The following is a 17,348-nucleotide window of genomic DNA, read 5'->3' on the forward strand; positions in this document are numbered from 1 at the left end:
CCAATTGCCTTGGAGCATGTGTCGGGGAGTCATCTTCTTGAACCACTGCAATCCAAGTGGTGTCGGTATACACACTGTGCTGTGGGAGTTCCATGATTTTGACCCCACAACAGTAAAGGAACAGCGATATAGTTCCAAGTTGGGATGGGTGCATGACTTGGAGGGGAACTTGCAAGTGGTGGTGTCCCCATATGTCTGCTGCCTATGTTCTTCTAGGTGGTAGAGGTCATAGGTTTGGAAGATGCCATTGAAAGGAGCCTTGGTGAGTTGCTTCAGTGTATCTTGGAGTCGCTACACAGTGCTCCACTGTGCGTCAGTGGTGGGGGGAGCGAATATTGAAGATGGTGGATAGGGCACCAAACAAGTGGGCTGCTTCGTCCTGGATGGTGTCGAACTTCGAGTGTTGTTGGATCTGCACTCATCCAGGCTCAGCAAACACTGTTGAGACTGACCAATTGAAAATTTCAAAACCAAGACTGATGAAGTAAAAAGTATTAAGGTTATGGAAGCAAGACAGACAGATGGAGAAGTGATTCAGGTTAAGATTCAGAAGTGGCATGATATAACTGATGGGCTGTATGGCCTGCTCCTCTACCCATCTACCATTCCAGTAACTCTCCCCTGCACCCTCTCCAAGGCCTTGACATCCTTCTTAAAGTGCATTGCCCAGAATTGCAGATAATATTGCATTATCAGTAAATGGTGCCTGTACTCTCTACAGTTAGACAATGAGAAGTGATCTGTTCGAAACATAAGATTCTGAAGGGGCCTGACAGGGTAGGCACTGAGGTTGATTCCCCTGGTTAAGGACTCTAGAACACGGGGGCACAGCCTAAGGATAAAGGGTCAATCATTTGGGGCTGAGATGAGGAGAATCTTCTTCACTCAAATGGTTGTGGATGCTCTATCATTGAGTATATTCAAGACTGAGATTGATATATTTTTGAACTCTGAGTATTAAGAGATATGAAGAGTGGGCAGGAAAGTAGAGTTGAGACAGAAGGTCAACCACGATTGTGGTGAATGGCGGAGTAGGCTCGAAGGGCCAAATTACCTGTTCCTATTTCTTTTGTTCAATTAGATCCTGGTTGATCCGTAAATAACTCCATTTACCCACCTTTGATCATACTTATCCATTGATAAAAGGGGCCAGGAAAATTCATCTTCAGACAGGAAAGCTTTAATCATACTCAGTTTATCATTTCTTACTGAATGAGCTGAAACCCCACAGCTATAGATTTAGCACTGCTAAATAATGGGACCACTAATACACTGATGTTTAATTACACAATACAAAGTTAAGGAAATTCGTTCAAATGACAGGCCTGAAACTACTCAGAGTTGAGGGTAAAAGTATCAAATTGCAGCTTAGCAATTGCAATCACACAATACATGAAAAGGTCATTCATCTGATTGCCCCAGTCCTTGGCAGTGCGTGTAATTTTAGACAGTTCATTAATTTCCTTGCAACTTATTTGCGATCTCCTTCAATGGTCCTGTGTTGCAAGAATTTCTTCCCCCCCATCTAGAAATGCTGGGTAGAACTCTATGAGCTGCATTGGCAGAAACTTTGAAAGTTAAGGTTACAGCGTTATCTTGTGCCAATGTCACTTTGTCTTTTGAGGATTGGGAACATTTTTATCTGATCAGTGCCCCTGCCAATTGGACACGCAGAAAAGAGAAAGCCTTTCATTGATGTGATGCCATAATTGCACTTTTCCCAGAAACGTAGTGTTTCAGATACAAGGAATCGCTTTGAATAGCGGTGATTTTTTTTTTAAGGTGGGCGTGCCCACAACAAACAATAAAACTTCGTGCAAATGGAATTTTTGATCCATTCAAATAGCATCACATAAGATTACACTGTGGGAGGAGACCATTTGTCTGCCAGGCCTACGTTGATACTCGTTCTTCAAATTGAGCTTCTTTAATCTCAGTTCCCCTCTGCTTCCTTTCATATTTGCTTTTCACAATAATTATCCAATTTCCTTTGAAGTGTGGTTCTAGCTTCTGCCTCAATAGCCATTTGTAGCCAAGTATTCCATTTTCTAAAATTTCTCCCGACTCCTAGCAATTTGTACAAATTCTTCAAGTGGTGTACTCTTGAGAACTAAGCAAGCTTGTTCCCAGTTAGTTAAATCAATCAAAAAAGGCCTTGTGCTTGGCATTCTCTTAAACACTTTTATAATCTTGAAAAACATGACTTGATTCCTCCGTAAACTGCTGTTTCCTTTTCATGTAACAACTCATTTTTTGTCAAGCCAATCTTGATGAATATTACTGTCTATTTCTGATATGAACTGTAGCTGTACCCTTTTTATGGTCACGCTTCCCCTCCTCTAATGGGAGTGTCAGACTGCATACAATACTCCTTCTGTGGTCCAACCAAGTTTTGTACTAATTCAATGTCAATTTCTTTGGTATAAAATCTAAGGCCAAATTTGATTTTTTTTAAAAATGGTTTTTTCTATCAACATTCCTACCTTGAAAGGTTGGTGGGCTGCATGTTACTGGGCGGGGCGGGGGGGGCGGGGGGGTGGGGGGGGGGGGTGTGGAGGCAAGGGTTTTGTGGAGTGTAGAAGCAAAGTCGGCTAGAAACCGACTTGCGCCACGCCAGCCTGCCTCGCAACCCCAGTGTGCTATGGGTGGGCTAAACTGTCTCATGGTGGAACTTCTGCCCCTCACTGGTGAGGAAGTCCCACTCGCTGGAGCTGCTGGCCAATCCACTGGGTGGGAGCAATCCTGGCACTGCTGGGACCTCAGTAATGGGCCGAAGGGCCTCTTCTGCACTGTATGATTCTGTGATTAACGGGCACTGTTGGGACTACAATCAGTCCCAAAAAGGTGGCCCAATGAATCCAAGTGTGAGGCAAGTCTGGGTACTGGACAGTGAGGGTTTGGCCAGCTTGGTGGGGGGGTGGTGGGGGGGGGGGTGGTTGGGTGGTGCGGGGAAGTGCTGGGTTTTGGTGAATGGGTGGGTAGGGAAAAATGCAGGGTACTTGCAAACAAGCCAATTATTTATTTAAATATGGGAGGGAAGGCTGTCTATTTTGGTACCCGCTCGCCTACCATGTTATTGAGAATTTGCTTGGGAGTGGGCAGGAAGATGGTAGGGTGGCACCTTCCCAATTTTACGTTTTCTCCCCCTGCAAAATGCGCCTGGTGAGGGCATGTGAAATCCAGTACAACGTTTCTGCACCCCTACATCTCTCTTTTCCTCCATTGAAGAATCTTACTATTTATGGAGGACTTCCTTTCACTTGTTTATTTTTAAATCACAACCTACCTGTTCACTTCCAGGCTTCTTTCCAACTTCACTTCTAATCCTCCTAATCTTTTTTTTATCCCAGTTTTCTTCCATATTATTCACCCTATAATTGTCATATATGACTGTTCAAAACAACAACGTGCAATAATATAGCGCCTCAACGTGGTAAACATCGCAAGGCACTTCACAGGAGCACTCTCAGACAAGATGCGATGCCAAGATATAAGGAGACACCAGGGCAGGTGGTCAAAAGCTTGGTCAAAGAGGTAGGCAATAAGGTGCATCTTAAAAAGGAGAGTGAGGCAACTGGAGAAGTTTAGTGAAGGTATTCTGGAGCTTGGGGCCTAGGCAGCTGAAGACATGGCTGCCAATAGTGGAACAATGAAAATCAGAGTTGGTGTCAATATCTGAGTGGTGTACCCTCAGAATTCTTTTTGAAGTGCATAGGTGCTTTGTTTAAATATAGGGGCCCTTTACATTACTTTTTTTTGTATGGTCAAGTATCCATAGTAGATACAGCCTGTGTGAGGGCTTGCAAGGCTGCACAGCTAAGAGAAAACATTGGTTGTAGGACTGGAGAAGGTTACAGAGAAAGGGAGGTGTGAGGGCATGGAGGAATTTGAAAGCAAGGATGAAAATTTAAAAATAGGACACCTGCTTTAATGCTGCATTGAATCTCTCCTGTCATTGTTATGGAGCGGGGGTGGGCAGGAAAGGGAGGAGCATGAGCGCGCATAAGGGAAAAAGAGTGAGGGAGTGCGCACAAAGGGAAAGAGTGCAAGAAAAAAAAGACAGCATAAAATCATCACAGGTCAATCCAGCTAAACTGTTCTCAAAATCAAGTGTCTCACAAAAGACAGAGGAGGTAACACCAGGAAATTATTTATAGAGTGTTTCTAGGTTCCTTGGTGTCAGTGGTATTATACTACTATCAATATGCGGGGATGAGGTATTTTGCATGAGGAAACTTCATCTCATCCAAGACTAGATGTGAATGATGAAGAACAAAATCGTTTTTTCATCGGCAGCCTTCAGTCTCATGAGATGATGGTTTGCACCATGTTGGTCAACTTGGTGCTATGCCTCGCTTGGTATGGCTCAGGAGCCCCACTCTGGCATGGCTGTCTCTGCTGCATTTGCTGCAGAGGAAGACAGTGAGCTGAGAAGGTGCATGATTCGCTGGCCTCTGTTTTGCCTTCTCAGCCAACTGAGCTTTTTGTTGCTGCTCAACTCTTCCGTAAATAGTCGGGGGCTGTCCAAATGGAGGCAGGTAACAGCTGACCAGTGGGACATGATGGTCCTTTCCTCCATCGGAGACAGCCCTTGGTACCCATTCTCTACATCATTCGAGTTGAACTCACTTGCACCCGCTGCCCCCCTGTTGTGTTTGTGCTCTGCAGTGAAACTGGAGTGTCCTTTCTAGGGCGCAAGCCTGGGTAAAATTAATGGAGACCCTATGTTGCCCAAATATCAAGGTCCCCCTCATGACCTCCCTGGTTTGATTCAAAGAAATGCAAAGCACTACATTTGGCAGCGGCCCCCTTGGAGGAATTGTCGGTAAGTTGACATATTTAGACATCAGTCTGTCTTTGGACTTCAGATTTTTTTGTCAAGGTTTACTCCCTTAGCCTTCAACTCTTCCAAGATGGCCACAAGCCATTCGCCCATAACTGGGAGATTGGTTCATGAAGTGTTAGGAAATGTCCACATGCCTGTGGGCCTGCACACTGCACAACTGGGGGCCAGACCTCCTCAAGAGTTCCTCTGAAGCTTTAGCCTTGAACCACAAGGAATCTAGTTTCCAAGTGTCACCACAAGGAGGCACAGCTGAGGACTTGAGATAGAGAGACTGTGTGCTAACAAGGAGACTCTTAAACATTTGGATCTCCTTCTCGCATTGTTGCTAGCCAGTGGTGTGGGCTGAAAATGAGAAACAGACTAGCACACAGAAGCAGGAACAATGCTAATTTTCTTCACCCACACACTAGATCCATCACATCAGCCTGTTGGACACATGATCAAGAATGTGGGAGTGAAGAACCCATAAGCGAATGTAAGGTCAAAGAGACCCAAACCTCCCTGTCGCTTGCCATTTTAACACTCCACCCTGCTCTCTTGCCCACATGTCTGTCCTTGGCTTGCTGCATTATTCCATTGAAGCTCAATGCAAAATGGAGGAACAGCACCTCATCTTCCGACTAGGCACTTTACAGCCTTCCGGACTGAATATTGAATTCAACAACTTTAGATCTTGAACTCCCTCCTCCATCCCCAACCCCTTTCAGTTTCTTTCCCCTTCCTTTTGTTTTTACCAATAATTTATATAGATTTTTCTTTTCCCACCTATTTCCATTATTTTTAAATCTTGTATGCCCTGCTAGTCTTTCCACCCCACCCCCACTAAAGCTGTACCTTGAGTGCCCTGCCATCCATTCTTAATTAGCACATTCGTTTAGATAATATCACCACCTTCAACACCTCTTTGTTCCTTTGCCTGTGACATCTTTTGATTATCTGCTCCTATCACTGCTTGCTTGTCCCTACAACCACACCACCCCCCCCAACTTCTCTCCCCCCACCACCACACCCCCTGCACCCCCCCCCCCCCACCTTAAACCAGCTTATATTTCACCCCTCTCCTAATATTCACTCAGTTCTGTTGAAGGGTCATGAGGACTCGAAACGTCAACTCTTTTCTTCTCCGCTGATGCTGCCAGATCTGCTGAGTTTTTCCAGGTAATTCTGTTTTTGTTTTGGATTTCCAGCATCCGCAGTTTTTTGTTTTTATCTAAGGTCAAAGAGATGGCTGTTAAGTTAGGTAGGAAGCTTATATAGTGGGAAAGGGATAAGGGCTGCAATGAGTTCAAACAAGAGAGGCACAGCAAGTTAAATAGCGATTGAAATTATCAAAAATTAGGTGTTATTCAGAGCACAGTCTGAAAGGGAAAAGTAAGTAAGACATCTCAGGGAAGAATTCAGAGAAAGCAGTTTGGGGGGGGGAGGTGGTGGGGCAATGGTTACCATTGAAGATTTTTAAAGGAGAAACAGGAATGCCTGTAACAAGATGAGGTAGTCAAAGAAGGAGATGATGCCAGGGGAGCATAAGGAGAGCCTGGTAGATTTGGTGAGGATCACACTGCCCTGTAAAGATTTGAGTTGGACAGGTGGTAGAAAGCTTCAAGTGAGGGGCAAGGTATCACCATCCACAAACCAGGTTTCAGTCAGAGGCAAAATGACAATATAATAATCCACAATAAGGTCATTAAACCCTGTCCTGCATTGGAGAGCACTCCTGGGAATTGGATACTTATAGGTGCACATGTTGCTGGCTGCTATACTGGCAAATTTCCTAGTCTTCCATTATTCCACTGCACAGCCCCCCAAAGCCCAAGTTCAGTCAGAATCTTACTCCCATCACACTCACAGCCTCTTGTTCTCTATTCAGTTTGGTTCCAAGCGTTAGAATTACTGCATTCTGCTACCGTAGTGGTTGACTCCTTGTTATTTAAGTACGTCCAAGTTGTAAGTGACTTCATCGTCTTCGGTGGGTCCTCTCGTGACTGAAGAGTCCTCATGCAAAATCGGCGTGGACATGAAGCAGTCCATCTTTAAGCGCAGCAAAATTGTTTCCTCTGCCCTGCCCCATCCTTATCCCTATGGCCCACAAATAAGCTAGGGTTCCCATTGGTAACTGGGTAGTTGCTGAAAGGACGACTGCTTTAGTGTTACCATGACAATATTTAAATTTGACAACTTCGAAATTTAGCATGGGTACTTTGAGGGCTGGTAGAGCAAGCAGGATACTCACTCTACCACACTTTCAGTGCTGGATGAAGGAGGGGATGAGGGGTATTTTTTTTATATCTCGGACGGTTATTAGTCTGCAGAATTCTCTTCCCCAGAGAATAGTGGAGGCTGGGTTATTGTACATATTCAAGGCTGAGTTAGACAACTTTTTGATTGACAAGGGAGTCAAGAGTTATGGGGGGCAGACAGGAAAGTGCAATGAACACCACAACCAGAGCAACCATGAGTGGTGGAACAAGGGGCCGAATGGCCTACTTTCCTACTCCTAATTCTTCTGTTCCTGGATCATGGGGCTTGTAATTCTGGGGGATGCAAAAGAGAGCGGGGGCGGGGGGGGGGGGGGGGGGGGGGGGGGGGGGGGGGGGGGGGGTGCACACACACTCTTTAAATACATTGAAACATAAGTTCAAGACATCCAGTACCACCAGAGGCTGTTCAGGTTAATGCATACTCAACTGACAATTTAAACCGTGTATAACTTGAATTCTTAAGATGGGAAAGAGTGTGTGTTATGCTAATTCTATGCATATGAGAAAAGGACTGCCTCAGGTACAAACACCAATTCTCCACATCTTGCCACATATTAGCATTGGGGTGGAATGGAAGACGCATCTTTTTGGGCCCCCAGTAGGTAATGAGCAATTCATTACCTGCAAGGTCACAAGAGACTCCAGCAAGCTTTGATTTCACTGTAAGGCAATGCTTGAAGCAACAAGATGGGCTTGGGAGGGGGGGGTTTCCTGAAAATGAACCCTTCGAGAACTATTAACTCAAGTTGGAACAAAATTAGTGGAAATTTATATTTAAGCCTCTGCTTTCAATCTTGTTTTCACTCCAGGCTTGTATTTTTTAATGAAAAGGCAGAACACTGCTGACTCCGAAAATCTGAAACATAAACCAAAAATACTGGAAATGCTCAGCAGGTCAAGCAGCAATGCGGAATATTTCCAGCTTTTTTCTGTTTATATTTTGTATTTTTAAAAAAAATGATCCACCCATTTTCTAGATGGCCTCCGACAATGCCACACAGCAGCAATTGGCCAGAGGTGACAGCTATGAAAATTTAGACAAATGTTTGCAGATTCAAATGAATCCAATTCTAATGGGAATCTGAAGGCAGCTCCAATGCAACATCATTGGAAATCACCATCCCGTCCCACAGCTACAGCTTTGTAGGTGCAGTCTGCACGTTTGCATCAAATAGGAGCCATAGTTCTGGAAACTGATGCAGGGATGACTACATATAGAGCAAAATCAGAAGAGTTAGGTAGTTTGCAACAGGACCACATTTTCCTAATAATTCTCTTTACTGCTTGTTTATTTTTTTTAAATGCTTTTCCTTCCTCTTAGAAGGAACTGGCTTTGAGGAGCTATTATTGTGAGAGATTGAAATAATGTATAATGGGTAAAATTGGACAATTATGAAACCACAAAACAATAACAAAGCTTTTTCTTTGCTGTTCTTTAGCTTACTCTTGTTCCTAATTCATACATATGTTCATATTTATGCATGTTCACATGATAATCTCAAAAGATTCTCCCAAGCTAATTCCTTGCTGTCAGCTGTGCTCAGTTGATAGCACTCTCACCTCAGAGTCAAGAAGGTTCAAGCCCCACTTGGAGGACATAAGCCAGGCTGGCAGTTCAGTACAGTACTGAGGGTGTGTTACACTGTTGACAGTGCCGTCTCTCAGGTGAGACGTTAAATACATTATCAGGTGGACGTGAAAGATCCCCCTTTTTCAAAGGCGAGCGGGGAAGCTCTCCCTGGTGTCCTGCCCAATGCTTGTCCCTCAACCAACATTACAATATATAAAGTTGATTGTAAATAATAGTAGCAGGAGACCACTTGGGCAGCCCTGTCTGTGTTTGCCCTTTGAAAGTGCTGTCCAATTCATTTCCACACTCCAACACCCTGCAAATTTGATATTGTTAAGTAACAATTGCCTTTCTGAAATTTTCTATGGAATCTACTTTCAGGTAGTGCAACCCAGATGTCTAAAATTCTCATTTCTCTATTTATTTTGTCAATGATTTTAAGTCTATGATTTGGTTACCAGTTCACTTGGCAGTGGAAACAGTTTTGTCCAGCTCTCTTAAAACTCAATTTTGTGTTGATTAATTTTTCTTTGTTTCTTTCCTGAACTACTTTAAACCTAATTATTTTATTATCACATTACCCAGCCGCTTTCCCACTGAAACACTCCACCTTTCCCACTTCATCCCCAAACTAGATCTACCTTTTGTTGGGCTTCATTAAGACCGATTAAGAAATTTTCCTGCTGACATACTAGGAACTCTTCACCCTCACTGCTTAATAGACTGCTTTCCACCCCCCCACCCCGCCCACTCTATATTAGAGTAACTGAAGTCCCCTAATATTAATGCTCTCTTATCTTTGCACTTTTCTGAAATCTGCCTACAGGTTTTCTCCTCTATCCCCGTCTCACTGTTTGGGGCTTACAGTAAACACTCAGCAATGTAACAGCTCCTTTACTGATTCTTAATTCTAACCAATAGTTTATCTGGCCATTTATCACATTGCTGTTTATGGATGACACTGTAAACAAATTGGTTGTCGTCACAGTAACTACACTTCAAAAAGTACTTCATTGGCCTTTAAACACTGTGGGATGTCCTGAAGCTGTGAAAGGTTTGTTGCAAGTCCTTCCTCTTTATTAGGTGGTGGTCACAGGCATTTTTATTCGAGTGGAAAAAAACCACTAAAACCCAAAAGGAAGACACAGAGAATCTTAAAATTCACCACAGAGTTAACAGGTGCCAATGACAACAGTTGATTTTTTTGAGAAATCTTTGAAGCTCATTTCAAATGATCACCACAAAAACACTTACCATTTCTTTAAAAGCATTTTCTATTGCTCCAATAACCAAACTCTCATGAGGAATTTTCTTCTCAATGAAGAACCGTGTTGGAGGGCTGCTTGGCGACCCCGGGGTCCCCATCGAACCCCGCAGCGAGGCAGCTCTGGTTAACGTCCTTGCGTTGCTCACCACTTCGGGCTCATCATTGAGGCAGGTCGGGGGAAGCACTGCTGAGTTTCGCAGGACACCAGCCACCTCTTGAAGATGCTCTGCTATCTTGTGGTGGAGGAGCTTGGAGGCCACCACAGCAGCACCAGCTCCTGCATGCCCATCAAACAGTGCCCAGTAATTAAAAGTAATCTCCTCTGACTCCTACAGAGAGGAAAAGAAAGATAAACAACTTCGGTGATTCAACTGACAGTCTACGCTGGTTTAGAGCATTTAAATTGCTAGAATAGTCTCACTGCAACAATTCTCAATTGTATAATTGTATCATAGAATGATACAGCACAGGAGGAGGCTGATTGACCCATCATGCCTGTGCTGACTCTTTGGTAGAACTATTCAATTATCTCATTCCCCTCCTTTCTCTATACCACCCCCACCCCCATATTTTTCCCTTCATGTATTACTCCATTTCTTGTGCTATGATAGTGGAATGCACAAGTCACTGCTTAGGATTGTGGTCCGCAAAATCCAATAGAATAATTCAGTAGTATGAGGTCCATTCAAATTCACAATAATATTTAGATGGCAGCCTTAACATAATAATGGTCCCAAGATGCTTCAGAGGAGTGCAATCAGACACTGAGCTACTTGTGGAGGTATTAAGACAGGTGACCAAAGGCTTAGTCAAAGTGGTAGGTTTTAATGATCATCATAAAGGAGAGAGAGGATTAGGGCGGAAATTTCAGAGCTTAGGGCCAAGATGGCTGAATGCATGACCTCTAATCGTGGGACAAAAAGTTGGGGATGCACAAAAGGCCAGAATTAAAGGAATGCAAACATTTTATAGGGCTATAGGAGATTAAGGGACATTCCACTTTATACCTTCATTGGGCCATTCCGTTCACATTATCTGTTACATATAGGCAATACCATTCTTCTACATTCACACTTGCCAGATCAAAAATGATCAAAAACTCCTTCTCAAAACAAGAACTCCAACAACAAAAACTTGCCAGTTATCGGTTTTGATGAAACCCTCAACTCAAGCTCACTTCCAGGCCTCACTTTGCCCCAAGGAAACACTGCAAATATTTTACATACAAATATGACCTGCTCTGATCATTTTTTTTTGGTTCACTGACTTTAGCTGATTTTGTTTCTGCTGAACTGTTGAATAAGTTATTACCCGAGCTGTGGCGCAAAATCTTCACCTGGGGAACTGTGGTTTTCCTGAGCGCAGCACAGAATTCCTGATTGCTGCAGGACACAAACCTTTGTCAGCTGGTGCTGTAGGGCTCACTTATTCTTACAGAACGTTGGATAGATATTCTGATCAATTCCAGCAATTCAACTGGCTGTTCATCATTTCATCCGTGAGGCAGGGGCTTATCTAGAATAAAACAACGCTCTAATATGATGCACGACTGAAATCAAGAAACAGTTCACCCTTCTGCTGTTATCGTCAGCCATGAATACCAGTGGAACTCCTCATATTGAATTAACCCATCAGCTGTGTGGCTTCACAATGTTTTGCACATTAAAATTGACATGGGTTCATGGAAAAACAAATGCATTCTGTGAAATTCTTTTGCTTGGAGAGGGTGAAGCAGAGGTGTGTCACTCCTGTGGTTACACGCAAATGATTTCAAATCATCACAGAGCAGATTTGCACACTGGCTCTACAGGTTGTAATCTAGATGGATGGATTGCCCATTCAATATAATTGAGGTGTTTAGGATGATTAATGGAGTTGATGGACTTAACCACATAGAGATATCCATTTTCTTCTATCCAGCTTCTCCTTAATGCATCCATGCTGTTCACTTCAGTCAATTCTTGTGGTAGCGAGTACCACATTCTAATAATTTTTTGATAAAGGCGTTTCACCTGAATTCCCCGTTGGAATTATTAGTGGCTGGCTTATATTTATATCCCCAATTCTGGTCTCTCCTGCAAGTGAAAACATTTTCACTATGTCTACCTTTTCACAATCTCAGAGGCTTCTGTCAGGTCACCCACTCAGCCTTCCTTTCTCTAGAGCAAAGAACCCTAACCTGCTCAATCTTTCCCTATAGCTATACCTCTTGAGTTGTGGTCTTGTTCTGATAATCCTTTTTTTTGCATCTTCTCTGAAGTTTAGAACTGTTCACAATACCCCATGTTGTGGTCCAACCAGTGTTCAATACAGGCTTAGCATAACTTTTCTGCTTTTCAATTCTATCCTTATAAAAATATATGAGATCCAGTGTTTTGTTTGTTTCTTTTAAAGCCATTTTAACCTGTAATAAAAGAGTTAAGGGGCAAAGGCGGGTAGTTGGAGTCAAGATACAGATCAACCATGATCTAATCGAATAGCGGAACAGATTCAAGAGGATGAGCGGCCTCCTCTTGTTCCAATGTTTCTATAAGGAATCCATCTGGTTTTCAAGTCACTGGAATGAACATCTGGTGTGTACTTTAATGTGTGGGTGATTTCTTCCACCATATTAATGTCCATGTGATGAATCACAGATTCACAGAATTGTTACAGTGTAGGAGGCCGTCATTCCGCCCATTGTGTCTGCACCGGCTCTCTGAGCATTTTAATTTCATACCAATCCCCTGCCTTTACCCCGCAACCCTGAACATGGGATGATTATTTAAAAAGAAACAATGCCCTCTTGAATGCCTCAATTGAACTTGCCTCCACCACACTTCCCTGCAGTGCATTCCAAACCCCAACTACTTGCTGTGTGAAAAAGTTTTTTCTCACCTTGCATTTGCTTTTCTTGTATAACACTTTAAAACTGTGCCCTCTGGTTCTCGATTCGTTTACGAGTAGGAACTGTTTCTCCCTATCTACTCTGTCCAGATCCCTCATGATTTTGAAAACTTGCTATCAAGTCTCCTCTTAGCTTTCTCCTCTCCAAGGAAAACAGTCCAACTTCTCCAATCTTTCCTCATAACTGAAGTGGAAATTCCCTGGAACAATTCTCGTAAACTTCTTCTGCACTCTCTTCAATGAGTTAACATCCTGATATAAAATTTGACTGAAAATCTCAGTGCTGTATGCTTGAACCTGTGGAATAAGGGGTTAATTCTAACGGTGTGTATGCTAATCAGATGCTGTGTCCATCACAGGAAGTGATACAACATCACATGGTTTGTTCTCTCTTTTGCAGCCTCGTGTAACATGCAGCCAGCACAGTAAAATGTGTCTCAATAAAGCTCCCGTTTTCCACGCCTCAACAGACTCAGTAAGTATTTTGCTTTAGTCTGATAGTACCGAGAATATTATACGGTGCCAGTGAGTGAAGAACAGGAAAGGTCTCTACGTTTACCAGAAAGCTTCGAAAAGGTCGCAGGCCTCAATCAAGCAGAAGTATGTCTGAGTTGGTTTTGGATATCTGCAGAGACCGTACTGCGTCAGTCCTTGCTGCAAAGGCAAACAGTGAGCAGGCCAGTATGCTGTTACATGCGATGGGTGACTCTGCAGATGATTTCCTTGTCCATCGATGAGGTAAAGCCACGTATGAAGAAGTAATCAAGATACTTGCTACATACTTCAATCTGAGAAAGAATATTATTGTTGAGCGGGTTAAATTTAACAAAAGTACCCAACATCAAGGGGAAAGTGTCAATGCATTTATGAATGAGCTGTATAGGCTTACAGGGAACTGTGGGAATGGCACCCTAAAAATTCGATTATCAGAGACAGAACTCTGGTGGGAGTACTGGATGATGCTCTGTCCGACCATTTGCAGTCGCCTGGTGACCTAACCCTAGCAAGGGCAATCCAACTGAGCAGACAAGCTGAGGCGAGGAAGCAAAATCGATCTGTGATTCAAGGAGACTGGAGGGAACCATAATCTCAAAAAAAAGTTGACTCGGTAGATTATGTCAAATTTAAAAAACAGAGAAGCAGTTGTTAAAAATGCAGGGGAGACAGGAAGAGCGTCCATCAACAGCTCCAGTTAACTGTATTTGTTGCGGCAGGGAAAAACACAGGCGGGAAAACTGCCCTGCCAAAGAGGCTGAATGCTATTTTGCAGAGAGATGTGCCATTTCCAGGCTACATGCCGTAGGAAGAAGCCTGCGCAGAGCATGCACAAAAGGTGGCCAAAATCGGTAAAGTATATGATATCCATGACATTGAGAGGCCTTTCCTTGCAGAGATCCAGGAACCAAACAGAAGCTACTGGAGTGCTGATGTCCTAGTAGAGGGAAGCAAGACAGGCTTTAAGTTAGACACAGGTGCAGCAGTGTTGGTTCTTTCTGAAACTGAACCGTGGTTGGAGAAAAGTTCTCTTCAGCTATCATGCAAAAACTACACAGGCCAGGAGGTACAGAGATCATAGGATAACTAGACGTAACCCTCCAACATCAAAAGAAATAAATCACAGAAACATTTCATGTGATTCAGAATCAGAGTTGCTCACTCTTGAGCAGGAAGGCCCGTACAGACTTGAATCTGATTTGCAGAGCGGAGGAACTGAAAAGCCGAGAGGGTCAATCTAAAAACTTCAGAGCTGAATTTCCACAGCTGATCACAGGACTACATAGGCTGAAGACAGCATACCACATCATTATTCTAGTATAGCTACAACACTGGCATCTATCCGGCTATGTGGAAAATTGCTCAGGTATGTCATGTACACAAAAAGCAGGACAAATCCAACATGGCCAATTACTGCCCCATCAGTCTACTCAATGGAAGGGACCATCAACAGTGCTATCAAGCAGCACTTGTGTAGCAATAACATACTCACTGATGCTCAGTTTGGGTTCCAGCAGGGTCACTCAGCTCCTGACTTCATTACAGCCTTGGTTCAAACATGGACAAAAGAGATGAACTCCAGAGGTGAGGTGAAAGTGACTGGTCTCGACATCAAGGCAGCATTTGACCGAGTGTGGCATCAGGAAGCCCTAGCAAAGCTGGAGTCAATGGGAATCAGGGGGAAAAACTCTCCACTGGTTGGAGTCATACCCAGCACAGAGGAAGATGGTTGTGGTTGTTGGAGGTCAGTCATCTCAGTCCCAGGACATCACTGCAGAAGTTCCTCAGGGTAGTGTCTGAGGCCCAACCATCTTCAGCTTCTTCGTCAATGACTTTCCTTCCATCAGAAGGTCAGAAGTGGGGATGTTCACTGATGACTGCACAATGTTCAGCATCATTCGTGACTCCTCAGATTCTGAAGCAGTCCATGCCCAAATGGAGCAAGACCTGGATAATATTCAGACTTAGGCTGACAAGTGGCAAGTAACATTTGTGCCACACAAAAGCCAGGCAATGACCATCTCCAACAAGGGAGAACCTAACCATCGCCCCATGACATTCAATGGCATTACCATTGCTGAATTTCCCTCTATCAACATCCTGAGAGTTACCATTGACCAGAAGTTGAACTGGACTAGCCATATAAATACTGTGGCTACAAGAGCAGGTCAGAGGCTAGGGATCCTGCAGCAGATAACTCACATCCTGAGTCCCCAAAACCTGTTCACCATCTACAAGGCACAAGTCAGCAGTGTGATAGAATACTCTCCTCTTGTCTGGATGAATGCAGCTCCAACAATATTCAAGAAGGTTGACACAAACCAGGCCAAAGCAGACCACTTGATTGGCATTCCATCTACAAACATTCATTCTCTCCACCACCGACACACAGTAGCAGTAGTGTGTACCACCTACAAGATACACTGCTGAAGTCACCAGGCCTCCTTGGACAGCACCTTCCAAACCCACAACCACTACCATTTAGAAGGACAAGGGCAGCAGATAGATGGGAACACCACCACCTGGAAGTTCCCCTCCAAGCAACTCACCATCCTGACTTGGAAATATATTGCCGTACCTTCACTGTCACTGGGTCAAAATCCTGAAACTCCGCCACCCCCCAACAGCACTGTGGGTGTACCTACACCACATGGACTGCAGCAGTTTAAGAAGACAGCTCACCACCACTTTCTCAAAGGCAGTTAGGGATGGGCAATAAATGCTGGCCCAGCCAGCGATGCCCACATCCCATGAATGGATTAAAAAAAAACTCTACATCCTGAAATAAAGTCAGCATGCCAGTTTGCACCCAGAAATGTTCTTCATCCACTCTTGCCAAAAGTAATGGAAATTGTCTCTATGTTGAAACAGGTGGTTCTGTCACAGGTGAAATAAGCTATGAGCTGATGCTCCGGGATGATCCTGGTGCCAAAACCCAAGAGTTCTATCAGAATTTCCATAGATCTTACACAGCTAAACAAAGCAGTTTAATGCGAAGTTCATCGCGTGTTGTCTGTGGATGTGTGCTTAGCTAAATTGGGAAAGAGTTCAAGCTCGACAAAGACCGTTGGAAACTTCCCCTCAATGAATAGTTTAAATTGCTCATGATCTTCATTACTCCATTTTGGAGATTTTGGCATAACATCAGAGCCAGAAACGTTCCGGAGGACAATGTCAAACGACTCTGTCCAATCCTTCTTGGATGTATGTCACATGGATGATGCCCTGATCCATGGATCCACTCAGACATAACATGACACTAGAATGAGAGTTGTGCTGTGATGCCTACAGGAAGCAGGACAACAAATGCGAATTCTTGCTGCTGACTGTCATGTTACTTGGGTATGTTGTGGATGCATCTGGTGTCAGGATTGATCTACAGTAGGCAAGTGCAATTGAAAGTAACTGAGCTCCAGAGATTCATGGATATGGTAAACCAAGTCTGAAAGCTCCTGCCCAACTGAGCAGTCATTAATGAGCAACTATGTCAGCTGGTGCAACAGGATAATACATGGTGCTGGGAGGAAGTGCAAAAGAGGTCTTTTGAGAAAATCAAAGAGATGCCGATGTAATCTGATATTTCAGTTCATTATGACCCAGAGCTACGCACTATCATTGCTGCAGATGCATCTTCCACAGGACTGGGAGCTGTACTCTCAGATATAGATGGATGGTAAGTGCAGAGCAGTTTACTATGCGCCCCGTTCACTTATAGACATTGAATATGCAGTGATAGAGAAAGAAATGTCAACTGCTTTTGAAAAGTTTGCTTTGCAGATTATGGTCTTGGTTTCCACTTCAAGATAGAGACACATCATCAACCCTTAGTGACACTCAATTCTGAGCTAGCAAAAATGCTTCAACAAATACAAATAATTCAGATGGAGGATGATGAGGTTTGATGCAAAGACCGAGTATGTTCCAGGAAAACAGCAGACCACAGCATATGCCTTGTCCCATATCCCGCTGACAAGGCCTGGACAATGTGATGTAGCCCTTGTTGAAGAGGTAGAAGCCTTTTCATCG

At 43.7% G+C, this 17,348-nt stretch overlaps 1 protein-coding gene across 1 annotated transcript in view; it reads right to left on the bottom strand.

Moving 5' to 3' along the window:
- The window catches only part of ppm1h (protein phosphatase, Mg2+/Mn2+ dependent, 1H), a 147,622-nt gene that overhangs the window by 40,010 nt on the left and 90,264 nt on the right, over nt 1-17,348 (bottom strand). The window contains exon 3 of the mRNA XM_041216423.1: nt 9,929-10,270. Within this exon, the coding sequence (XP_041072357.1) occupies nt 9,929-10,270 (342 nt within the window). The remainder of the gene's footprint in view (nt 1-9,928; nt 10,271-17,348) is intronic.

This window comes from Carcharodon carcharias, chromosome 21 (assembly GCF_017639515.1).
Source record: "Carcharodon carcharias isolate sCarCar2 chromosome 21, sCarCar2.pri, whole genome shotgun sequence".
NCBI classification, from domain to species: Eukaryota; Metazoa; Chordata; class Chondrichthyes; order Lamniformes; family Lamnidae; genus Carcharodon; species Carcharodon carcharias.